At 43.3% G+C, this 26,672-nt stretch overlaps 1 protein-coding gene and 1 long non-coding RNA gene across 5 annotated transcripts in view; both read right to left on the bottom strand.

Moving 5' to 3' along the window:
• SNX29 (sorting nexin 29) overlaps nucleotides 1-26,672 on the bottom strand; it is a 574,556-nt gene that overhangs the window by 184,278 nt on the left and 363,606 nt on the right. For all 4 annotated transcript variants that reach the window (XR_004902062.1, XM_028512599.2, XM_036020920.1 and 1 more), the window contains one exon: nucleotides 22,919-23,035. Coding sequence is in view for 3 of the 4 variants with exons in the window: in XM_028512599.2 (XP_028368400.1) it covers nucleotides 22,919-23,035 (117 nt within the window). In the remaining variant the exon portion in view is untranslated. The remainder of the gene's footprint in view (nucleotides 1-22,918; nucleotides 23,036-26,672) is intronic.
• LOC118499570 lies at nucleotides 4,895-22,909 on the bottom strand. Its single transcript, XR_004902065.1, has 3 exons — nucleotides 21,197-22,909; nucleotides 12,058-12,061; nucleotides 4,895-4,905 (listed from the first exon to the last, which is right to left on the bottom strand). It is a non-coding gene; the product is annotated as an uncharacterized LOC118499570 (long non-coding RNA).

Below are 26,672 nucleotides of genomic sequence, written 5' to 3' on the forward strand. Positions count from 1 at the left end.
ACAACCAGTCTCTGACTGTTTTATTAGAAAGAATCAACAAACATGGTGGGATGCAGGACCAACATGTGCTGAACACCCACACTGTGCCAATGTATTCAGGCATTTAATCCTCAAGTACTCTGAAGCAAGCATTAGCGTGAGTCATGCCCCCCTCCTCTCTTATCCCAACCTCTTTGTGTGGCTGGCTTTTTTCTCATCCTCGAGTCCCAGCTAAACTATGAATTCCTATAAGCTACCTCCCCTGACCACCAAAACTAAACAGATTCTCCCTGCACCCGTCCATTGTTCACGTGTTCAGCTGGCAATGACTCTACGCTGGTTTCTCTGCACACTGGTCCCTGCCTGGGAACTCAAGGACAGCAGCTTCCACATCTCTTCTTACAGTGACACACAGCGGCCTTGCCTAGCACCTGGCACACTGTGGGCACTGAATTGGCATCTGTGGCTGATTAAATGAATGAATGACAAAATGTAAGCTGTTGTTTTCACACTGAAATATCAGTCCATTTTTAAACTGCTTTGTAGCAAATTTGCTGTCTTCTTGCATGATAAGGAAAAGTGAGCTTAGAGATTCAAGGAACCAAAGGAAGTGAATTGTATTGTCTCTCTCCTAATGGCAGGGCTTCAGATTCACTGCTCAAAAGAAAAGGCAACAGGCAGACATTACAGGGCAGCAAAACTTTGTCCCAGTCATGAAATGACACCGTAATTTATGTTTCTCAGAGTTCCTTTCTTACTCACCCCTCTTTTCAAACAGCCTTCCCTTAAGCAATTAGCTCTCACTTTGCACTGCCAAAAATGATAGCTATTTTCCATCTCACCAACATCCTTGCTTTCTCATTTCACTTTTTAATAAGGAACAAAATGTGAAGGGCCACAGTTCTGTCTTCCAGCGTGGCGGGCCCAGCCAGAGGACAGGCAGGCCCAGGTTTGGAGCATTAAGTAGGCCTGGGCTTCCCTTGCCTTCAGGAGGCACTGGGTCTGGACCACTTACAGGGTTCTGTGTGTGTCTGTTTGTTAATTTGTTCTTTTGTTTTACAAATAGTATGCAATTAGAGAGGTATCAGAGCCACATGTGGTTTAAAAATCATCTGAGAGCTAAGATTTTCTGCTGGGAGTAAAGAACTGGCAAATACAAGTTTTAAAGAGTTTTTTATTCTATTCTCTGGGTAGCCCTGGAAGCTTACTCAAATGCATACTATCGCACTTCTGTGACTTAGTTTTTGATGCGTCTGGTTTTCTCAAAAGACTGAGAGTCTCAAGGACAATATTCTCAGAGCCCAAGGGAGTATGAAGGTCACACTGATTGCCTGAAGAATGTTCCCACTGGATGGACAGACACAGAGATGTACAAATGGAGAGATGGGTCAATGAATGGTTGGAGGAGGGACGGGCATGGGAGGGAAGGAGTGTGAGCAAACTGTCTCATTTACTAAGATGGAAATCTAATTTCTTTTCCAGTAATTAAGATACACAAACAACATATGTACAAAGACAGCTATACAAGGACATTTATTGCAATACCATTTATGGCAATAAAAGCCTGGAAACAAATAAAATATCGAAATGGTTGCATAAGACACTGCTACCCTTAGAGCCAGCCTGTGTGACTACTAAAAGAATAGCAAAGATCTCCTCTGCTAACAGGGAATGAGCTCTAAGATGTACCGGCAAATGACAAAAGCAAGACACCAAACACTATGTCAGATGAGCTTCTATTATCCTGAAGAAGCTGGGAGACAGATGTGCCTATGTACTTGGATCTGCATTAATCATTTCTAGAGAAACACAAGAAACAGCCAAGTGTGGATGACTTTGAGGGAAGGGCAGTGAGAAGCAAGGGGTCAGAGGCAGGAGGAAGATTTATTTTTTACTGTAAAACTTTATATGTTGTAAATTTTTACCATGTACACAAGTTGTTACCCTTTTGAAAAATAAGTAACGACCTTGAGATTTTAAGTTATAAGAAAAATGAATTATGTCTACCATGGGAAACAAAACAAAACAAAACAAACGACGCCAGTGATTGGCTCTGGGAGGGTGGCGTGGCGACGGCCCTGGGGGGCACCTTCTGGGATGGCGGTGATGCTCTGCACCTTGAGAGTGATACGGGCTTCACGGCTTTATGCCCTGGTCAAAACTCAGTGAGCATACAATTAAAGTGTGTGCATTTCATTGTGTATAAATGTTAGTGCAAAAGAAAAAAACGTAAACAAAAATATTAAACTCCACAAAACACACTTCAGAATTTTGGAAGAAATATAAACTAATATTTGCAACTTACTTTGAAATGAATTGGGGGGGATGAATTGATGAGTATATAAAGGGAGGGGGGGAGAGAGAGGGTAAAACAAATATAGTCAAATATGAATGCTAGCATCTAGGTGATGGGCATATAGGTGTTTGCTGTGAAAATCTTTCATATAACTATTTTACATTTTTCAAATATATGATAGAAAAATATGTTTTGATCAACCACATAGAAAAACAACTGAAATTATTTTTCTATTTTCTGTGTAGAAAATATTATAATATCATTGTCTTATAAAGAGGCAATCAGAGTATAGCCTCTATATTTAAGACTATCAGCTTTAAAATGTAATAGAAATAGTGTAGAATTTTGTTAGAATTTAATAAAACTATTATATTTTTCTGGATTCTGAGATATTGGTGGTAATTATCAATTCTTTAAAAACGATAATGTATTGTGATTTCTTTCCCCATTCTAAATAAATACTTTAATTTTTTTGTTTGTTTGTTTTTAAGGACAGCATTGGGACTTAGGCCGGCTGGGACTGAGCTTGGCTGTGTGACCTAGAACAAGCCAGCATACTTCTCTGGGCCTCCCTGTCCTCCTGTAAAAAGGGGAAACAGAAGTGGCCCAAGCAGGGTGGTTGTGAGGCTTCAACACAATCCTGCAAGAACCATGCCTTGACCAGCGCCTGGTGGAAGACAGCTGCTTCGTAAACAGCAGTCACTCTCATTATTCATGGACAGAGTTCAAGGGTGTCAGACAGAACAGACCAGCAGTTGGGGCCCTGCAGCCCTCACCACTGCTCCATTCCCCAAACACGCAGGCTCTCCAGTTATTCAGGTGTTTACTCCACACGTTCATACTAAGTTCCTCGCCTGGGCCAGACACTCTGGGTACCAGGGTGGTGTCAGTGGGCAGGAGAGACAAAGCCTTGAGGCTCACGAAGCAATTGCTCCATCAGGAGAGATGACCTTTAAACAACCTATCAACACTATTAATTATATGATTACAGTGTGAAAAGTCTGCCGAGCAGAACTGGGGTAACAGGCCTCTCTCTGTGAGGAAGATATGGAAAATGGCTTAGAGGAAAGGCAGCAGCAGCTGAGGCTGACTCCAGAGGGAAAACAGCCTGTCTCTGGTCTCTGCTCAGATCCAGGGGAGCCACTGAGGGAATTAAGCACGGGAGAGACTGGGCAAGCTCATGTCCCAAAATAAGTCACTCTGGCTGCAGAGAGATTGGGAGGCAGGCAAGAGGGAAAAGCCAGGAGGCTGCTGAAGACAGACAGACACAAACACCCATCTTGGCTGTGCACACGACAGGATATGCCAACCTCTCTACCCATTGCCTTTTATCAACAGATTCTTTTAAAGTTCACTTCTAAGAAAAGTACTAATCAACAGCTTCTACACTTTTGCTAGGCTTAATTGCTAATATAAAGTTATTCTTGTTAATAATGTTCAGCCAATCTCTACTGAAAGACTTAGGCCTATAATAATGAGATGAGAGCATTCAACCACTCCAAGCTGGCTTCTGCTACAGTTGAGGAAACCGAGTCCTGAGGAAGGAAGTGACAGCCTCATGGTGGTTGGTCCTCTGGCTGCAGACTTCTACTGCCTCTCGCTCAGTGCCGGGAGGGGCTTTCTTACCTGCTCCTGACAGGTCCCCAGGGTTACTAGTACTTGCACCTCTAACATGCACGAAGGTCATCAGTTTACTTTCTATGTCCCTAGAAGGCTGCAAGCTAACTAGGTACCAGGCTGTGCCTTAACTCACCTAAGAATGCCCAGGTGATCATCCATGACATGTATCTTTTTATCCGAACGGAAATGTCTGGAAAGATAAGCACCCAACACATCAAGGCGGTTATCTCTGGACTGGGATATGGAATTGAGGGTGATGGCCAAAGGTATTTTAACCTAGCACCCAAATGTTCCCATTGAGAATGTACTCATGTGTTACTTGTGCCTTCTAAACATTTTTTCTTTTAATAGCACTGATAGTGGACTAAACAGAGGCCCCCAAGTAATATGTCCACATCTTAAGAACATGTAAATGTGACTTATTTGAAAAAAACAATCTTTGCAGATGTACTTAAGGATCTCAAGATGAAATCATTCTAAATCATCCAAATTGGCCCTAAATCCAATGAAAAGAGTTCTTATGAGAGACATAGAGAGGAGGGACATGCAGGTGGAAAAAGGCACATGGCCCCTGACCAGTGTGGCTCTATTGATTGGACATCGTCCCACAAACCAAACATCACTGGTTTGATTCCTGGTCAAGGCACACAGCTGGGTTGCGGATTAGGTCCCTGGACAGGGTACGTAAGGCAACCGATCAATGTTTCTCACATTGATGTTTCTCTCCTTCTCTTCCTCCCTCCCTTCCCCTCTCTCTAAAAATAAATATACAAGATCTTTTTTAAAAAAGGAAAAAGAAAAAGAAATGTGAAGACAGGACGGGGATTGGAATGATGTGGCCACAAGCCAAGGAATGCCAGGAGTCACCAGAAGCTGGAAGAGATAAGGAAGGATCCTTGCCTAGAGCACCCAGAGTGAGCACGGCCCTACTGGCTACTTGATTTCAGAGTTCTAGCCTCCAGAACTGTTGGAGAGTGTGTATTGTTTTGTTACATTTCTTGTGCTCTTGCCTGGTGCCAGGCCATATTACACTTTAAGTAGATCCTCGTCCTAATGGGTCAATACTATGATCATCTTCATTTTACAGACAGGGAAACTAGGTTCAGAGAGTTGACTTCGCTCGTGCCAAGGGCACAAGGTTGTAAGTGCAGAGCTAGAAGTGGAACCAGGCAGTGTGTGGTGCGGAGTCCACACTGGGCTATAACACCACCTCAAAAGAGCACAGCTTTACAGTTACAAAGATCTAGGCTTGCACTCTGAGTTTGCACTCCCACCCAAGGCATCTGACTTTTCTGAGCCTCACTCTTCTCAGTTATAACGTGGGGAAATAGAATTCCCCTGCTAGGCTTATGGATTGAGTGAAAGAATGAAACACAGCATCTGGTTATTGTATCCCAGTGACTGACACAGAGGAGGTGCTCAGTATCCTCTGAAGGAATGAGTAAGGTAGGGTCATGGTGTTTGTTATTCATTGGTAGGGAAGGTCATTTCAGAAGGCTGGGGACAGGGGATGGCTCGAGGACATGTTCTTCCAGGAGGAACACAATGACTAGAGACACAAATCATTTTGTAAATTCACTCTCCCAACCTGATCTACTATGCTGTCAGCTCTAGGAAATGCCAGGTAGATGGGCGGGTAAATAAATTTCACAGAAGAGTCCAGGCAGTTTGATTAGCCTTAGGAGTTCCATTGTCCAAGACTAAAAGATTACAGCTCTGATAGCAGAAAATGAGAAAGAATTCCTGGAGCTGAACTCTCTGTCCTCGGACACTAAAAAGGTACATTTCAGAACCTGCCCCCTGGACAACTTGCTCTGTGATATTCAACAATGAACACTAGCAGTAACGTTAGTACCTTCCAGAAACACTCGTCAAAGTTAACAGCGCCAGCCAACCCCTCGACCCAGCAGTGGCTTCCACAACCAGCTAAACAGTGGCCTCATCACCACTGGGGGCCCCATTCACTGGCACTAATGATGTAGGAAGCCAATCACCAAAACCCTGTTTTCTATAGAAATTAGACACAAGAAGCTTCCTCACCAGGGAGATATCTGCCTGATTTTCAATCTGTCTTTTATCAATAACAACTAAATAATGAGGTTTTGCTAATTAAAAATGGCAGGCATGATGCAATTTAGCATCCATTTTATGATTGCAACTCCCCAAGTACAATGTTTCCCTAAGCCCCTTTGAAACTGATCACTTTTTGAGCTGTCTTTGGAACTGAGTCAAAGCAGCAAGAGGCAGGGTCCTCCACCCACAGCCTGGCCCCTGCTCTGTTCTAACACACTGAGTGGCATTGGGACAATCATTTCCATGCTCTGAGCTGCCACATCTCACCCAAGAAAAGGGAGGGGCAGGATAAAGAGGGGACTGTGGCTGTTTGCTACTTGGCACACATTCCCTTCCTGGGAAATCAGTCTCACTACAGATCTGTGTGAAGTGAGTACCATGCTTTGATCCAAGGGTGAGCACACACAACTCAGGGCAACCAGCATATCCTATCCCTGTGGCCACAGTGACTGGCTCAAGGTTGGTCAATGAACTAAGCTGGTTCAATCTGAGTAAACTTGGGGGATTTGCTGGCAACGTTGGACAGTCTTGTTCTTTCCCAATGACTGAGAGGGTGAGCAGCCTTGCTCTGAACTTTTCAGTCGCCCAATGCAACAATTCCTTGCTTCCCCAAGACTAGCTTGGCTTGGGTTCTCTGTTTCTACTGCTGAAAACATCCTGACTGATACAGAAATGATTATCCCTTTTGGCTCCAGCATTTATTTTATTGTATTTTATAAGTCTTCCTAGGAAGGCTGAGCCCTGAAAATAAGTACCCAGAGGGAATCCCTTAGTCCCTGCCACCAAGGAGACCACGGGCTATTTAAGGACACAGACCACATTGCTCTTGTCTTTGATTCCCAGTTCAAAGGACAGTATCTGGAACTCAGGAAAGTGAGAAACAACAAGATACGTGGGACTGACTGAACAGATCGTGAGACAAAGGTTTGTAAACTGTGGGTCCCTGGGTAAGCTTCACTTCTCTAACCCAGACCATTACCACGACCTCCGTAACCACCACTGGCACCACTGTTCAGTGAGTGTTAACCAGGTGTCTGGCACTAAGAGTTTTGCATGTATTATCTGATTGAATCCTCATACCCACCCAGACAGCTGAGTAGACTGTCACCTATAGGAGTCATCAGGGTCACCCACGAATAACTCCGGTCTTTCCAGGTGCCTGGTAACACCACTTCCTCACCCACCTGCGAGGAGATCTGTCCATGGGACTCACTGTGCCAATGAAATAAGAAAGAAGTGGTGTGTGCCGTATGTGGGAGGAGGCTTCGAGGGAGAGCATGTGCCCATCCAGGCTCTCTTGTCCCTCGACCGCAGTCTGGATGACAGAATGATGACAAAATGGAGCAGTGGCCCAGCCAACTCACGAAGGACATGTAACATGAATGACACAGAAACTTTTGTGTTTTCTGTAATGACACATTGGACTTGTTGGTTCCTACAGCATAACCCAGCCTATCGTGAAATTCTCCAGCCCATCTTTTAGACAGGAAATTGAGACTCAAAGAGGTGAGGCGCCTTGTTCAGAACCATGCTATTACTGAGGCAGAGGGGGCTGGAGAACACAGGAAACCTTGGCCTCGCTGTGGACTCTGAGGAGCTCCAGGAACCCTGAGGAGCGGTGAATCCCCTGCACGCCAGCTGACCGGGGGCTTTTCTGGCTGGAAACCTGGGCACCAGAAGAACACAGGTGTTGGTCGCCTCTGCCTCAGGAACCTGCAGTCCATCCTGAGACAGAGTAAAACTCACAGATACCAAGTCCCCCAAACTCCAATTGTATATGTGAGACCATATACAATTCCCTGTAATAAAACAATGCAAAAAGAAAGGGCAAAGAGATGAAGGAAATAAAATAGAAGTATCACTGAAAGACAAACCAGAGAGAGTCAGTGTGCAAAATGCCCTGCAATAGAGTTTCTATATCACACATTTCCTTCCAATCAACAGGTTATTTCTATACAATCAGTTAAAGAGAAGCAGCAATTAGCAATTTTGACTCAGATGTCTTGTGACCAAAGAGTGAAATGAAACCTCTTTCTAAGTTCCTTTGTCCACAGGTAACTAGTGTTGCTTAGAAGCAGCACAGCTTCTTGGGCATTGAGACCTGCAGGAACTCTCTCCCATGGGTGCTCCAAAGGTGACAAAATGTGAATTAGTGGGTGTCTTCAGCACAGTCCTGTGGTAAGCAGCCTTCCAAATAGATCCCATTGCCCTGTCTCCTGGCATCCACATCCTGTAGTGGATTATACAGAATAATAGCCCCCTTCCCCTGAGGGTGGGTGGGTGCTAATAGCTTGCTTCTAAGGAAGAGATCTAAGCAGAAATAAGGAGATGCCACTTCCAAGGGTGAGCAGTAAACGACTGTGGCCTCAGTCCTGCCAGTCTTTCCCTCTCTGGCTTTCATGGCTTGCTCACTCTGATGAAGCAAAAGGCCATGATGAATGGGGGTGGCAACAAACAGAGAGTGGCCTTCCAGCCAGCAGTCGGGGAAGAACCAAGGCCCTTGGTCTAAGCCCCCGAGAAATAGTCCTGCTAACAACCACATGGGTGAGTATGAAAGCGGGGCCCTTTTCCAGTGAGGCTCTGAGATGTCTTCATCCCCTGCCGACGGCTGACTACAGCCTGTGAGCGACCCCTGACAGAGGACCAGTGACACGGCATCTGGATTCCTGACCTTCAGAAACTGTGAAGTCATAAATGTTGTTATTCCAAAATGTTGCTTCTGCCTCTAAGTTTTGAGACAATTTTGTTATGGTGATATAGATAACAAGTACAACCCCTAAATAAAAACAATAATGAGTTTTGTTCTGTATTTGTTTCTGGTGCTAATCTCTTAATAAATCATTGGCATACCACCAAATCACTCCCAGTGATTCTGTGGAGTCAGGATAATGGGGCCTCCAACTTTGATGCTGGGATAAAACCTATAGGAGTACTTCCCAAACTTCAGCCCATCCCAAGGCACCAACACGATTTAGCCACATTCATATACCACTTAACACTATTGTTTACTAATGTTATTTCTTAAATCACCTCACTTTTTTTAGTTATAAAATGTACTTAAAAAAGGAGATTACTCTAGTACATGGAAAAATACTTTTACTTGCTATATATAGAAAGCAAACTGAATCCAGTGAAAACAGACTTGATTGTATTCTAAGAGTCAGTGGTTCTCAACCTGGCTGCGTCAGAGCACCCGAGGCACCTGGGATGTCAGTCCCACTTCAGAGATTCTCCTTCAGCTGACCTGGGCTGAACCTCAGCAACCAGGCATCTACACACCATGGCTGACCAGCACCCTGCCCCTGAGCCCATTCTCACTTTGTCAGGGCATCTAAGAAGCAGGAAAGACATGTTAGCCCTGCACCAGCATAGCTGAAACAAAAATGCAAAGGAAACAACTTCTTGCTGGCAGACTCCATGTTATTTACACCTGACTCTTGAACCATCTGAAAGCATGCCTCCTCCCATCAAGGCTACACAGATCTGGAGACAGGGTAGAACCATCTCCCTGGGAAATCCTCCATCCATGGTGTGATCTCTCGGAATACAGAGATTCTGGGCAATAGATACGTGTAGGTACAGGCTGTGGCCAGGACCTGGATTTCATCCTCAAAGTTCAGCTCGGGTAGGTGTTTTCCCCCCACACGCTGCAGACTGTGAGGGTCCAGGGGACAGTCCAAGGCTGTCAGCATCTGACAACAGAGGATGCTACTTTTGCATCCAGTGAGTAAATAAACGAGGTGTCATCCTTACTGGACCTTTGGGGATGCGCAAGAATCAGACTACTGTCCAGGGGTAGAAGTGATATTCCAGAGGGGGCCTGGGGCAGAATGCAACTCTTCTCTAGTCAGGCCTTGCTCTTCTACCAATAGCTTCTCCAAATAAGCTCTGGTTTGTTCTGACAGCCACATTCTTTCTGTGACTGATGGATAATTTCATAGCCAGATTGGAAACCATTTAAATTGAGACATCAGGAAAATCAGGGTGGGAGACATATGATAGCTCCTTATACATGACAGCAAATAAAAAATGAAAACAGCAATGCTGATCATCTTGTGACAAGTAAATTCATGGTCCCTTGTTGGCATGTGGAATTGACACAGAATATTTTGTTTCAGTCAAATTCACTAACTATTTTCTGGGCATCCATAGTCAGAGTGCTATGGTAAAAAGTGGAAAGCAATATTCATTCACTTATTCATTCATTCATTCAGCAAATATTTAATGCTCTCTACCAGGCACTGAGGACACAGCCAAATATGAAATGGATGGAGATGGAGACAGCAAATGAACAACTCTATGCCAGGTAGTGATAAGTGCCATGAAGGAAAATAAAGCAGGGTGCTATTTTATTGAGGGTTATAATAAAGTGGTATTTGACCTTCTACTTTGGATCAGAGGCATTTTCTCATTTAATTCAAACCTCATACAACTCACTCTGGTGAGCATCACCAGTTCTATATAAAGATGAGGACATGAAGGCTTTGCAAAAGTAATACCCTATCAAACCATCACTTACTAGTCACAAGGACTTGGGGACATTATGTATCTTACTGTGCCTATCTCCTCATCTCTAAATTGCAGACAGGAGCACCTACATCATGGGCTTGCTGCTACCTACAGAACACTTGGGAAAGGATTTGGTATCTAAAAGGCATTCAGTAATGTTACCTAGGGTGGTAGGATGGAGTGTAAATGCCACTCTCACTCTTGAGGACATCATTATCTGAGGGAGAAGCCAAAAGATACACCCACAAAACCAGTGGCTGATACTATCCATGAACAAATGATGCTGATTATAACACCATTCCCTCTGCCTAACAGGCCCGTCTTCCGGCCAACTTCTAGTCATCCTTGGAAACTCAAGTCAAACATCTCCTCTTTGAAGCCTTCCATGACCAGTCCCAGCACAGTTAATTAAGCAACATGGTGTCACCATTACACACAGTAACTGACATAACTCTATTTCTTCTTTGTTTGTTCATCCTTTAATTCAACAAATATGTTTCAAAATATTCTGCCAGACTCTCACTTTATCCCACTGCAGTCACATGCTAATGTGTGTGTGCCCTCCACTGATCAACAAACTTCTTCAGAATGGAGAGAGTTAACTGGATATAGTTCAACCGAACAAATTCATTAGTAACTAAAGAACAGCATTTAAAAAGTTGATAAAGTGGGTAGTCCAGAGGGGAAAAGGTTAGAGCAATTTAGAGGAAGTTAAAAACAGGTCAGTAATGGCAGGGCCCCTAAGGGCTTCCTTAGAGAATAAGCTGGCCTTCAAGGATGGGGGAGAGTGGGAAGGAAGGAGAAGCCAACACATGGAGGGAGCCAAATCTCAACAATATGAATAGTACCATATAAGGATCATTTATATGGATCCCACATATGAGTCGTTTATATGCCTCTCTGTATGTAAATGCCTCAAAAATATCCAGGAGGACATATACCAAACCATTACAGAGATCTCTGGGAGAAGGACACATATTTTGTACTCTATTTAGTTGCACATTATTTCTTTCAAAAATATATTCTTCAGTGATTTATATAATTTAGGAAAAATTTAAAGCATGTTTTCTAAAGACAAAAGGTAGGGAAACAAGACACTACAAGTAGAAGGGTATGGTAAAGGGCATTCAACTCTGTGGCCGAAGGGCCAATAGCAAGAGGTGAGGAAGCAGGTGGAAGCCAAGTCCTATTTTAGCATCTGTCAGATTCTCTTTAAAACAAAGCTAACATGTTTCCACACTGTATTGAGGCACTGGGAGCAGCAGCTAGCTGTGAGCCTTGCAGTAACAGGGGCAGGAGACAATTCCCATTGGAGGCACACACACACATTCATGCCAGTAAAGGCGATGACACTCCCAGACAGCAGGGGGGAAAGTCACTTGTCCAGAAAATAAGTAAATATCTAAGGGGGCCTGAGGTTTCCCTGACTTTTTCAAAAGCCCTGGCCAAGTCAGATCTCAGATGCCTGGTTGGCCACATCAGTCATGCAGCAAACTACAACCACCCACTTGGGTGTGGACAAGACCCTTAGATTTTTAGTATCTGGGAGAACACATTTGAACCCTGGTTAGCAAAATCACGATCCTTAAAACCAGAGCAGCTTTGTAGGCCCCAGGGACAAGAAGACTTAAACACCTCACAGGCAACTCCAGGGTGGCACTCATCCCTCAAGAAGAGGTCATTTCTAAAATAACAGAAAAAGGGGAACCAATGGTTTGGCTTTTGCACTGTAATCAGGAATCTCTTTACCCAGATGTATCTGTTCCAATCCAATTTCATAATCAGCTGGACTCCTGGAAGAGACAGTAACGCAATCTATACACCATGGGCTCTGGATTCCACAAACCAGCTGGCCAGGGGCTTAACCTCTATGAAAATACAGGGGAAAAAACATTTATTTCTCCTGGAAGATATATAAATCACGTCAAGGAGATGCAGACAGCTTCCAGAACAAATTGTAAGATCCCTTTGATGTCCAAATGTCACTAAACTAAACTCAACACTAAGTTAATGATGGGCCAGGAGAGAAGGAAACAGAGATAGGCCTTTAAAAAAAATTATAAAAAATAGGAAGAAATCTAAAAAAAAAAGTAGAAAGTCACATGCAATTGGTGGAGAAGGAAAGACTAATCAGAAGGGAACCCTTATGGAGAAATGATTATCAATAATAAATATTAAGTAATAAGTATATATACCTAATCAGAGGGTTTTTATGAGTATAATCATGTGGTTATTATGTATCCTTAGAACTACTGTGTTCTAATTTAGAAGAAATAGAATTACATTAAATTAGGATTTAGATGGATAGTCTTGGTCAGTAAGATTTACAAGGCAGGGTGGAAACAGAATGAAGAGGCTGGGAGAGCCTACGTGTTGAGGATGACAAAAAGAAGAAGATCGGGTCAAGGACACCACTACAGTCTGACCACAAGGGATGGACAGGGCAGCCTGTCCCAGAGCAGCCTGTACAGGAGCACCATGTGGTCCCCCTAGTCGCAGGAACCACTTTTCCATGCTAATAACTTTCTGTTGAGAAACTTACATGCCAATAAAATATACAGCAGTCAGGAGCCAGGCAATGCAGGGTCTTGAGGTTGCAACTTGGGGGACTTTGGGAGAGCAGGGGGTGGAGTCTGGGAATATCTTTCATAGAAAGCAAAGAGAGAGATCAAAGCTAACTTATCAAACAAATAAGAGCAGGCCTTGCTTACACTTCTTCAGAATTTGTGACAGGAAAGGTCTCAGGGTTATTTTTTTTTTCGACCTCAGTCTCCAAACCAAGTCACAAGAAGTCAAACCACAGACACACAAGTCAGACCAAACATATTCTGTCTTTGCCCCCATACTTTTATAAGACATCACAAAAAACCCAAGTGACCAACAGGCAGGCTGAGCAGGTGCAGAAAATGCCTCCCTCAACCCACAGCTGGTTGTCATGGAGCAGAAAGTATATAAATCTTGATGATTCTGTACCTTGCCAATGATTCCTATTTGAAGCAATGTGAGATTGGCTTTGAGGCAGCTAGCACATGCTGCATTTGCCAATAGCCACAAAATTCTCATCATAATGGAACTGTGTTTTCAAAGTTCCATACCCGGAAGCCTTAGGGAGCCAGGTTCTACCCACTTGACCCTACACTGTAGCCCCCAGAGCTCCCCGGTGGAACCCAACTATGCTGGGTGATGGACAAGACTTTAACATGAGCACATGTAGGAAGCCAGACCTGTGACTTGGGAGCCCTCTGGGGTCTAGGAAGCATCTGCTTTAACATCAAGAAGCATGTGATCACATGGGGTAGGAAACTGTGGGTGGGCCTAAAGAGCAGCTTTTATTCACTGGCACTAAGTTTAAAGTGCACTTTGCAAGCATCTTTCCACATGATTGTGTGTCAAAAACTAATATTTCTGAGTTAAGCCTCTATGTGAGACATGTTTTTAGTAGCCTCTCTTAAATGGCACTTTTAAAATAATCTCCTTCAAGACAGTAGACGATTAAAACACAATGTCCAAGTGCTGATTTAAAAAGCCTCTTATAATCTGGAATGTGATGTTTAGAGCTGCTGTGGGACCACAGACAATTTGATACTTGATCATTAGATATTCAGCAAGTGCCACCCAACTGAAAAATATATCTCTTATTAAGCCTCCTTACTTAAATAGCATCAGCTTTCAGATGAGATCACTCTCTCTAAAGGTTTTAAAGATGCCGAGAAAGTCCCAGGAAGCATTTTATTTCAAAGTGAACCTTATTACAAAACTGGGGCGAGTTTTTCCACCTATCTCACTCCTGAATTTTAAATTGCTTGTCTTTCTCTCCCACCAGCTCAGTTATTTCAACAGTGGTGGGAAGGTGACCTATGGAAACACCAAGCAGCTTACAGCAAGTCTCTGTTACCCAGCAGGATCCAGGAAGGCCCCTTTCTAGATAATCCAGTGCTGTGGCTAACAGAGTGTTACCATAGATACCACAGGTGCATGGTCAGATTTACACATCATATGCTCCATGGGTGACTCTCTGTGCCAGCTGCTGAGAAGAAGGAAATGAACACACAGTCCCTGTCTCAGTCCACAGGTGAAAAAAAGAAAATTCAGCATAAAATGATTATACAGAGTGACAAATACTGGAGCACGAAGTACCACGGAAACACAGATGAGGGGTCAGCCAAGGGTTTGGGAGGGGAGAATCTGCAAAGGCTTTCATTCCGATAGAAGTGGATTCTATCGGAAGCCATATCACAGGGACTTTATGTAAAACACAGCAGTCTTAGACAATGAAGAAGAAGCCAGAAGGATTTGTGGTTTTTCCAAGACAACTGCAATGAACAGCAATTATCAGTACATCACAGAGTGATGTAAAATGTTTATCACTCACATTTGACTGGGGGAGAAATAGACAGGCAGACAGAGACCAACACACACAGGAAGTGAGAGACAGAGACCAAGGTAAGGTCGGACAGGGGCAGACCAAAAAGGAAAAGACAGTGAGAAACCAAGAGAAGCAGGGAGAGAGAGGTAGATAGCAGGAGAGGAATAAAAAGAGAGGAGCACACAGAGGCAAATAAAAAAGAGAAACAGAGCAAAAAAGAGAAAACAGAGAATATAAGAGAAAACCAAAACAACCGGGTCTTTGAAAGGCAATGTGAAAGAGGCCCAAGATGCCGGGGATCCAGTGCTGTAACCTGACTGAGACCCAGGCCAGCTGGGGAGTGAGAAGGAGGCCAGCTGGATTGAATGCCAGCCTGTCACTCACCTCCAGTAGACTGTGGGCAGGCTCACTGTGCCCCACACAATGTCACCTCCTCTCCTCCAAGCCCATCGGATCCCATACCCAGGAAGGCTCATGAAACAAACCAGGCTTCCGTGGCCTTCTTGCCAGCCAGTGCATGGGTAACTAACGCAATATGCAACTTGGCCCTATGTCTCCCAAATGCATTCCTTGTAAAGCATCTTAGAAAAGATGCTCCTTGGGGAAATAATTGTGGGAAATAATGCATATAATGCATGCTGTATCTACTCCCTTTGGAGAGCCATGAGGTACTCCGGAGGGAAGTGCTACAGCAAAAAAACCTACAGAAAACCCTTTAATCTAACATTGTTCAATTTTGTTCCATCAGGGATCTCAATCTTTAAAACCACCCAAAGTGTTGTGCCTAGAGAAAATGACACTCCATTTTCCCTGAAATGAAAGAAAGAAAGAAAGAAAGAAAGAAAGAAAGAAAGAAAGAAAGAAAGAAGAAAGGAAAGTGTAAGCAGCATCATGTTAAAGAATGAGACAGTCCTGGATCTGCATTCTGGTGCTACCAGGAAGCTGCATGCCTTGGAGCAAATCATGACATCAATCTGCACCTCAGTTTGCTCAACTGAACATGGGATCTAATAAATAAATTATACAGAGCTGTTCTGAGAGTGAGCCCAACATCAAGCACACAGTAAATGACTAACAAAAGGTGGCTCCCTCATCAAACAGACCAGGGGGGGGACAGGTGAGAGCAGTGACTAGAGGAATAAACCAACAGGTTGATGCTTTGAGTCAGGGTAGTGATTATACAGACCTCAAGTCAGACCACACTGGGCCATCTCTTCTGCTTAAGTAGAGGTGAGCCACTTAAATAGTACTCGGGAACAGAGACCAACCAGAGAAAAGAGGAATCCAAATTCAATTACATAAAGTGAGACCAAGTTTCCTTTCCCTGTGGGAACAAACCTGCATTTAATGAGTTGTTTCACTCTCCACTTTCCCTGTGCTGTGGCTTTAATTGACCTCTATATCTCACATGTTACAGATTTGATTTCCCTGGCTCCATTTATTATTCAAAACAGGAACTCTTCTCCCAGAGAATTTTCAGGGCTGTAATCAAATCTAGCTAAAAGGTAAAAAACAAAAACAAAATGCTCCAGCATTCACATATTATACCAGATGGGGAAAAATAATAAGGATAGAGTCCTAAAAACCACATGCAAAAAAAGAAAAAGGAAAAAAGTCAACCCTCACTCCCAAACTCCTTCTTAAAACAACTGACTTAGCTTAAAAGTCTATAATATTATAAAAAGGTACCACTAAAAAGAAACTGTGTCCCTGTGCCTATCTTTTAATTTTTTTAATACTCACCCAAGGACATGTTTATTGATTTTTAGAGAGCTGGGGGTGGGGTGGGAGTGGTGGGGCGGGGTGGGGGGGAGAGCCGGGGGACATCAGCTGGTTGCCTCCCATATATGTCCTGCCTGGGAATCAAACCCACAACCTTTTGGTGTATGGGATGATGCTCCAAACTACTGAGCCACCCGGCCAGAGCTATGCCTATCTCTTAAAAAAGGTATTATTTTGTCCATGCAGTCATTTTCTGCCTTATGAAAATAAGTTAAATTAAGTTCTCATTTGACCAACATTCAGTGAGTACCCACTGTGTGCAGGGCACAGTGCTGCGCACTGGGGATTCAGAGATGAAAACAGGGTGGAGCTCCTACCACATGCCCACCACTGAGCTGTTTTACTGGCAGTGTCTCAACTAGCTGCCCAATGAGGCTGCTGCCATGTGACTTCCCATTTCATAGAAGAGGAAACTGGGGATTCCATGCCCTTCAGGCATTCAAACACTATTGGTCTGGGAGGGAGCCTCATCCAGGGTCTGCAGAGAGTTAGGCCAAGAGGAAATGAAAGGAGAGGCTGAGATTCCCAGGACAAATGCCTCTCACAATTAAAAGGGAGATAAGGCTCCAGATCTGCAACTGAACTTGAAATTTCCTCCTTCCTTTTGTCCCAGCTGTCTGACTCTAGAGCAGTAGGGTGGGCTTGAAGCAGTAATGATAAGGTCAAGGTGTCCCGTTGGGGCCACTGCAGAAATGGCTAGCTTTTCCCAACAGCCTTCAGGCCCTTAATGACAGCTTTACTCTCTCCCCACTCTGGCTATCGTAACCTGCCCCAGGAGAGAATCCCATGAGGATCAGAGCTGCCTTTGTGAGAACAGACATCCTGAAGGGCACGCAGACTTGAAGCAAAAGTGAGTGTGGCATGGAGGAGAGAAGGTGGTCTTGCATGTCATAGGGGCCCAGGAAAAATCTGGACTCCATCACATACTACCTGTGATATCTATTCATTCACTCACTCATTCATTCACTCAGTGAGACAACCCACCTTTACTGAGCACCTACCTCGTGGATCACTAGGACTCAAGGGGAGCAGAACGAGACATGAAAGTTGCCCTGATGGTGCAGGGGAGACAGACACTGATCACTGAGAGATGCCAAATTACATTAAGAGAAGGGAGAGATACATATAAGCATCATATTCAATATGAAAAATCTGACTTTGGCAGGACATCAGGAGGGGTTCCTGGGGAAGTGATGAGTTGATACTAAGGAGTGAGCTACCTGTGCCCAGAGTACTGTTGCAGGCAGAGGGAACAGCAGGGGCAGAGGCCCCAAAGAGGGAGGAAGAAAGGGCCTAGAACAGAAGAAAACCAATGTGCTGGGAGCCTAGCACTGTGGTGGAGCATTATGAGATGCCTGGCAAGACATATTTATACCCTTCTACATCTCAGCTACCATATTTATAAGAAGATAATCATCCCCCTTGATTCACAGGCTTGTCTTCAACATTAAGCAAGAGAATGAAGGTGATGACTTAATATGTGCCTGATACATTGCTGTAACTTGATAAATCACGAGCTGCTGATGGATGCTGACTCGCAGGAAAAGTTTTCCTGCAACAGATGGAGGATGGAAGAAGGTGGTGGTATTCCCCGGTGCCCAGGGGTCTTGCAAGGCAAGACCTCTGGGGCTTCACCCACCGAGCTGAGCAACACCTGCTGCCAGACATTCTCATCTAAATGTAGGATTTCACAAGAATGTTATGCCAACATTGTTGTAAAAATAAAAATGGGAAACAATTCACTATCTATCAATAGAAGCCTGGTTAAATAAATCATGATATTGTCAGTTCAAGGGAATATAATACAATTCTTAAAAAGAATGGCAAAGATCTACATGTAAAGTAAAATAAAAAGATTTCTAAGGTATTTGTTAGCGCAGCAGTGGGGTGGGGGCAGATATACAGAACATACAGAATGGATATAAGTGCTCCTCCCAATTTCCTAGGACAGTGAATATAGTAGGCTACTAGATACTAAAATGTGGGGGTGTCTGGAAAGACAATCCAAGACTAGTCATTGGTATTACCTTGGGGTAGGAAAACTAGGGAACAGGGATGGGGGAGATTTTATTTTTCACCGAATTCCCTTTTATACTACTTGACTGTTTAGCATGGGTGTAACAAGTTTTGTCAAGAGTCCAAAATTTTCTAAGTTTCCACTGTTTAAAGAAAAATCCAGCCTTTCAAGGCAGACAGACCCAGATCTGCCAGTTCCCACTGTGTGATGTTGGCTGAGTTACTTCATTTCTGAGTTTCTTCTTCTGCAAAATGGGATCATAACAGCAATTACTGCTACGGTTGGTAAACAATGTTAGCTATTAAAATTAGAAGTGCTGATTTGTATTAGCTGGCTTATTGTTTTTATGGTTCACAAGAAGAATAGTGCACTGAAGTTGCTCTCTGGAAATGCATCTACAGTGAAAGTACTCATCCATCTGCTTTCTTTCAGCATAAAGGATACACAAGCCTCCCACAGAGTCTAAACTGGACCTATCCTATGGAATGGGACCACTCCTTGGTCCTTACCTGCCATCAGGTCCCTCTTCGGTAAGGTGGGCCTTGGAGAGTGTCGGGACCTTGGAACTGAGTAGGGGGGCAGGAGAGGCTTGCCTGCCCACAGCCCACCCCACTCACACTGGGAAACTGAGGTCAGCACCGGGACTTCTCCATCCCCGCAGCCTCACTGTCCTTTCTCAGCTACAGTGAAAGGAGGAGCCATGTTAGACACTGTCCAAGGCTTTAATGTGGGGCAAACTGGGAAGGTCACTGCAGAGGGGCTCAGGACCTTGCTCAGAAGGTCAGTGGGTAACACAAGAAAGCCCCTCATAAGTGCTCCTCCCAATTTCCTAGGGTTGGCGGAATGTGAAGAAAGGGAATAGACTTTGTGATTAAACCTGAGTTTGAATGCAGTGAACATACTCAGTGAAAGATGTGGGGCCTCTGAGAGCCTCAGCCAACCTAAAAAACAGAGATAAAATCACCTCCCACAAAGGGGTCCTAGAGTACAATAGGTTTTTATTAAATGTGTTTCCTTCTTAAAAAACCTGCATCTCCCTAATTAAAGAAATTCCTTTACAAAGGCTTATACAAAGTCTTGAATTATGAGGGGTTAGAAAACAAACTCGATCAGGGACTTGCTGTAGGGCCTCGAGCACAGGAAGCAACAATCAACATGCTGGCCTCACATAAACAAACAGGGTCCGAGGGGAACCAGCGCTCCTGCACCTCCTGGTGGAGGCACATACCACATCCTCTGTCAGCAGAATGCCAAACATGAAACTCATTGCGCTTGCAGAGCTTGTGACCAATCCAAAAGAAGGCAAGGAACAGAGAAATACGGGGAGCATCACCATAGGGTTGTAATCAACAAAATCTGAACTAGGAAAACCTACAGTTCAAAGGGCCAAGTTCCTTCAATAGGAACAGCAAGAAGGCAAGAGGAGAGAAAACAGAAATATAGGGGGAAATATGCAGATGACAACAGACTGAAGAGACCTATCACCCAATGTGGTATGTGCACTTTATTAGGATTCTGACTAGAGCAAATTGAAAAAAAATTTCAGAGAATTGGAGAAAATTGAACACTGATTAGATGTTTCATAATAAAGGAATTAACATTCATTTTTTAGACATGATAATAGTACTATAAGTATCTTTCAGTGACAAATATTAAAATATTTATGAATAAAATATCCAGGCTTGAATAGGCATCCAAATAGTGGGAAATGACTGCATTGAGTATGAATGAAGCAAGAAGGACTGTCAGTTGATTATTGTTAAAGTTCTGTGACGGGGATTTATTAAATGATTCTTTCTGCTTTTACATATGTTTGAAATTATTAAAAGTAAATGATTAAACCACAGGCTGGGAGGCTGGGAGGGAATATTTACAACAAGTATAAATAAAAAACATTTTATATATATAAACTGCTGCAAATCAGTAAGGAAAAAAAAAACAGAATCCAATAGAAAGAAAATGGGCAAAAGACGATGAGAAACAACTCAGAGAGGTGGAAATCCAAATGGGCAATAAGCAAATGAAAAGACAGTCCAGCCCTGGCTGGTGTGGCTCAGTGGGCTGAATATTGGCCCGTGAAGGGTCTCAGTTTGATTCCCAGTCTAGGGCACATGCCTGGGGTCTGTACCAGGTCCCCAGTTGGAGGTGTACAGGAGGCAGTCAATTGATATTTCTCTCTAACATCAATGTTTCTCTCTCTCTCTGTCTCCCTCCCTCCCCTCTCCCTAAAAATAAATAAAATTTAAAAAAAGAAAAGATGATCCACCTTATCTGTCAACAGAGAAATAAAAGTTAAAGCCACCTCACACTCAAATGTGTTAGTAGGAAAATAAAAGTGCTGAAAGGAAGACTTGCCCAATGATAGAGGGATCACAGATAGGAATTTTTGCTTTACAATATGGCAAAACTCGGTGAAGTTTAAGACACAGTGCCCTACAACTCAGGAATTTCACACTAAGGCATTTACTTGAAGGAAACATTTGTGTGATGAACGGATGTAGGAAGAGATAAGAAATGGCTACTAAGATAAAAAAAAAGACAGATAAGTAAATACTGTGCATTTCCTGAAAGAAAACATCACTCCAATAAGAATTATGTTTTTAGCAAAATTAAACCTGAATCTAAGTTCCTAGATTCAAAAGCTAATGTAAGGAAATACAGTTAACCGAGCAACATGTCAAATAGCACTGATTAGAGATGCAATCAGGTGATAAAATGACCCAGGGTTCAATAAATAAATTATAAAGAAAGAGATGAAAGAGGGCTCTACAGAATGAAAAGAAATATAAGAGAGTATTTAAATTCATAGAGACAACAAGGAGAATGATTTCCAGGACTGGGGGGAGAGAGGAATGGAGGGAGAGAGGAATGGGGAGTTACTGGAGGGAGGAATGAGTATACGGTTTCAGCTGGGGAAGATGAAACTCCAAGTTCAGGAGATGATGGACGGTGGTGATGGTGACACAACACCATGAATGTGCCCAATGCCACAAAACTGTACACTTAAAAATCGCTAAAATGGTGAATTTTATGTTATGTATATTTTACTACCATTTAAAACAATAAAAAAAAACATTAAGAGACATGACCAATATAACACTTGACCTTGTGATTCAAAAAACTATAAAAAATTATGAGACAGTAAATTTGAACACTGATATTTGATGCAACAAAGGAATTATAGGTAATGGAGGAATGACAATGATATCATACTTATATTTTCTTATTTTTAATACCCCCCCGACACATATACACACTGAGATATCTGTAGATAAACTAACACTCAGTATTTGATTCAAAATAATGCAGAAGGGGAAGTAGGTATGGGTAACTTCAAAAATATTAATCAGGATTAATGATAATTCAACTTAACAATGGATACACAAGATGCATTATACTAATCTGCCTACCTCTGGTCATTTCATATTTGTTTTAAATGAAAAAGAACCCATTATAAATGTGTTCAGAAGGGCAAGATGCTCTCAGCATTATGGTTGTAACAGTAGAACATTAGCAACAATCTAACATCAGTGGACATGTGACTGGATTAAAGATATGTGGGGTTTCATTCAGCAGAGAACTAAAGTCAAGAAAGTGAATGAACCAGATCTGTTCTCCACCAGGGGTGACTTTGCCCCCAGGGACATTGGGCAGTGTCTGGAGACATCTCTGGTTGCCAGGACAGTGTGGGTCCTACTGGCCTCTGGTGGGCAGAGGTCAGGGATGCTGCTTAAACATCCTACATGCATAGAACAGTCCCCCTCCCCAAATAATTATACAGCTTAAACTAGGGTCCCAGAGTTTAAAATCTCTATGCTAGCTCCATACAGGATAATCCTCAAAGCTAGTATTGAATTAAAAACAAACAAAAATAAGGAGCAAAGAGATATGTAAAAGTAGCACCATGTAAGTAAAAGTTACACAAAACCAATATTGTTTATTGCTCATGGGAATTTATCTATGTAGTAAAGTATAAAAATATGGAGAAAGGCTATTGATACTGAGGGCAGGGGTATGAAATGTTGCAGAGGCGGTGTCAATAGAATTTGTAGCATTTATTTTATTTATTCTATTCCTCCTACCTAAAAATAAGGCAAATGTCTTTAAGGTTAATGGTAGGTACATGAATGCTCACTCTTTTAGACTCTGGTCTTTTCCATATCCTTGACATTGCTAACAACCAGCAAACTAAACTGTGGGGCTGTGGACAGAAGTGCTGAGTGGACAGACAGAGACTGGGCACCATGGCAAGACCGAGATGTTCCTGAGCACTCACCGGCCCCCGGAGGTCGATGAGCTCCTGCCTCATCTGGGACACGAGGGCTTCCTTGGCCACCAGGGCCCTGTGCAGGCGCTCGTTGAACTCAATCAGCTCACCATGCATCTCTGCCACCTGGAACACACAAGCACAGAACAGTGAGGCTCAGGGGGCAGACCCTCCCCCAGGACTTCCCCACCTGCTCTGGGCCCACTTATCATATCAGCAAGGCATCAGGAGGTTGTCTGGGCTGGAGACATAACACGGCTTACCTACGAGCTACGCAAATCCATCCATAAGTTGAATACATTTTTCTACTTGGTTAACTTTAACACTATGGAATCGACAGCCCACAGTTTATGATCAGAACATGACTGTATCAGGTCATTTTTGTACCTTAGGCTTTTATTCTTAATTAATGAATACTTTTCTAGTAACACTTTTCTTTCTAATCTGAGTTGTCTGTCAAGAATTTCCCTGCTAGTGGCACCAGCAGAATAACTGACCATTTCTGTTCATCAGGGCCTTGGCTCTGAAAACCAAGAAAACAGAACCAGAGCCTGTTGAGATGATGACAGTGACGGTGACAGACACAGGTGCAGCAACACAACCACCCCTTAGCCACTGCTTAGTCTATGCCAGGAAACACTTCCTGTGCAAGCCTCGTGTCTTCATTCCACCAGCTCTGTGAGGCAGGTAATATTCTTCCCACCTTACAGGAAGAGAAACATGCTGTAGTTTAAGGCACCAGGTCGAGGTCATGAAGCTAATGAAGGACTGACCCTGGAACCCTGGCTGTTGACCACTGGCCTACCTGCCACAATCCTACCTCTCCACTGTGCCCAGATGTAACCCGCTCGGGCCCACTGTGAGCTCTCAAAGTTTTCCACATTCATGCAATATCCCTGGCTGACCCCAAATAAATAAAAATGGCAGTAGCTATAAGGTAATCTATGATGTAGAATGAACAACAGATCTTTCTATCTGTAACTTACCAAAAGCACAAAGATATCTTATATGGTCAAGGCACTTATGATGCCCTATATAATGCATAAATATCAGACCATTTGCAATAAGTACTTTACATAACATGTAAGACACCAGAACTAAGAAGGGATATTGGGAGAGGCTTTAGGAAAAAAAGGATCATTAACCCGAGTCTTGATGCCTCGGGAGGAATAAAGGGGAGCCCTCCTTTTTATTTTTGGATATGTTGTTATGTAAAAGGTAAAAGGCAAAAAAGTAAATATAGCAGAATATTAACATTCATCAATGTCTATTCTTTCTATTTTCCCTTAGTTTTTAGTTTCCTAATAAGGTGCCCTCTTTCATCTATCAGCCAGGATATCCATTTAGACTCTTTAAAAGAACTAAAACTCTTCACATGGAACTAAAGGAAGCCACAGTGCAACCAATGTGAAATTTATCAGGCTCCCAATTACAATCCTGAAGCTTCCATTACCTTTTCCTGGGAAGCCCCACCCTGCAAATGGCAGTCTCTTTTGTCCCTTTGGCACTCGTCTCTTTCAAACCAGTGTGAAATGCAAAGTGGAAATGGCACAAAAGACGCTGCAAGAACCATGCAATTAACAAAGGGAGAACACTGAGCTTTAAACAGTTTTTTCATTGTACAGACCTAAAATTAATATTCTCCAGTTGCCTTACTCCTTTTGTATTAAAAAAAAAAAGCTTATGATCTTCCTTTGGCCTTTCACAAATAAATACAATATCACTTATAATGCCTGTGCAGATTCTCCTCACAGTAATCACATACACCCTCCATAAACTTCCTCGTCGCTGAGAACCCAGTTACCCCACAGTTAGCAGGAAGTGCACAACTGGCAATATTCCTGCTGAATACCTGCTAATATGTCCCCACAAAATTCAAGTTTTAAATAAATGTCACTCTCACTTCCAAAGCAAAGCAGGTTTTTGCTTTGTTTTTGTTTTTATTTTGTTTTGCAGTGGGAGACAGAATGTTAAAACAATTTTCCATAGATGTATAAAACATCAGAATATCCCAGCTTCAAGAAGTGTGTATCAGGCCCTGGCTGGCATAGCTCAGTGGACTGAGCTCGGGCTGGGAACCAAAGTGTCCCAGGTTCAATTCCCAGCCAGGGTACATTCCTGGGTTGCAGGCCAGAACCCCCAGCAACCGCACATTGATGTCTGTCTGTCTGTCTGTCTGTCTCTCTCCCCCCCTTCCCTCTGTAAAAATAAATAAATAAAATCTTAAAAAAAAAAAAAAAGAAGAAGTGTGTATCAGGAGCTGTCAAAACCCTGTTTCTCTTTTGTAGCCAGAAAAGTGACTTGACCACATCAGACAAAACTTTCTTTCACTAGGGAATGGGGGGGAAATCCAACGGCACCGAGGAGACAAAATGTGATGAAATAATTTCCAGCAGCCATTAAAATCGCAATGTTCATTGCTATTAAGCTCAGCTCTGAAATTCTGAATTTTTGTATTAGATATCCCTACATACAGCCACTGACATAAACAGCTTTCATCTTACCCAAACCATACTGAGCTTAATGTTCCTCAAATAACTCTTTCCAAACTCTGGAATAACTAGAAATGAATTCAAAACTTAGAGTGAGCCTCAGAAGAGGAATCTGAGATCACAAATAGTTTCCATTATCATAAAAATAACAGCAGGCTACACAACCACTGCCAGCTGGAATTTCTATTAGGTTCTGAGGGCACTTACAGGTCCAATCTAACCTTCATTTCTTATTTTCAACTGCTATGGCAGGAAATAGGGCAGAGAGAAAACACGTGATGCCAAACCATTCTTTGCCAAGCAGGCAAAGTGATCTTTCTAAAACAACATCGGATATTGTTACCTGCTGTTTAAAACCTTCAATGCTTCCCACCGTCCTAAGGATAGAATACAAACACCTTTAAAATCTGGCACCAGCCTCTCTAACCCTATCTCCTACCCACTCCCTTCCAGTGCCTTACTAACTTTCACTCCATCCTCCATGTTCTGTAAACCTGCTGAGCTACAGGTCACCCAGGAGGCAAAGAGGAGAAAGGTGCACCCAGTGGAGGAAAGTCCAGGTGCAAAGGCACAGAGGTTGACAGGGAGGCAGTTGAGAGAGTTGGTTAAGGGCTCAGACTCTGGTGTAAGACAAGCCTGTGCTTGATCACTTATGGACAATGTGCACTGGTATAAGTCATTTAACCTCTATAAGCTCGAGGCTGTTCACCTACAAAATGGGAATTAAAAGCCATCCCTACTTTACTGAGCCACTATGTGGAGGAAGTGAGCTATTGCTCTTAGCAGGCCCAGTCCCATGTCTGGGCCTGGCCAATGCTCAGTGACTGAGAGCTGGTTCTGCATGATGGGTGATCACATAAAGGAAGATGAAGAAGGAGAACAGGAAAGTCTCCAGAAGCCAGATGGAAAGGGGCCATATGTGCTGTACCAAGGAGCTCAGACAGCTGTGGAGAGACTCACTGTTCCCCAAGTGGAAATGTCACCAACAGAATTGTTAGCCATATGCCAGGCATTGTTCTTGGTGCTGGTGAGGGACAGAAAAGTCATGTGGTTCACATCCTTAAGGTGAAATCATTAAGAGCCCAGGGAGAGGAAGATGTGGAAGGAAGATAGCATGTCAGGGAAGGGCTCCCCAAAGAAAACATTGAGAAGTCACCTCTCTACTGGGCCCTGACTCATGCCAGGCAGCCTCCCCTGGCCAATCTGCGCCCTGAATCATGGTGCAGGCATGCACTGTGCTCTGGCAGCATCAGTGCTCAGTGCTGAGTAGC

Source organism: Phyllostomus discolor, chromosome 3 (assembly GCF_004126475.2).
Source record: "Phyllostomus discolor isolate MPI-MPIP mPhyDis1 chromosome 3, mPhyDis1.pri.v3, whole genome shotgun sequence".
Lineage (NCBI taxonomy): Eukaryota > Metazoa > Chordata > Mammalia > Chiroptera > Phyllostomidae > Phyllostomus > Phyllostomus discolor.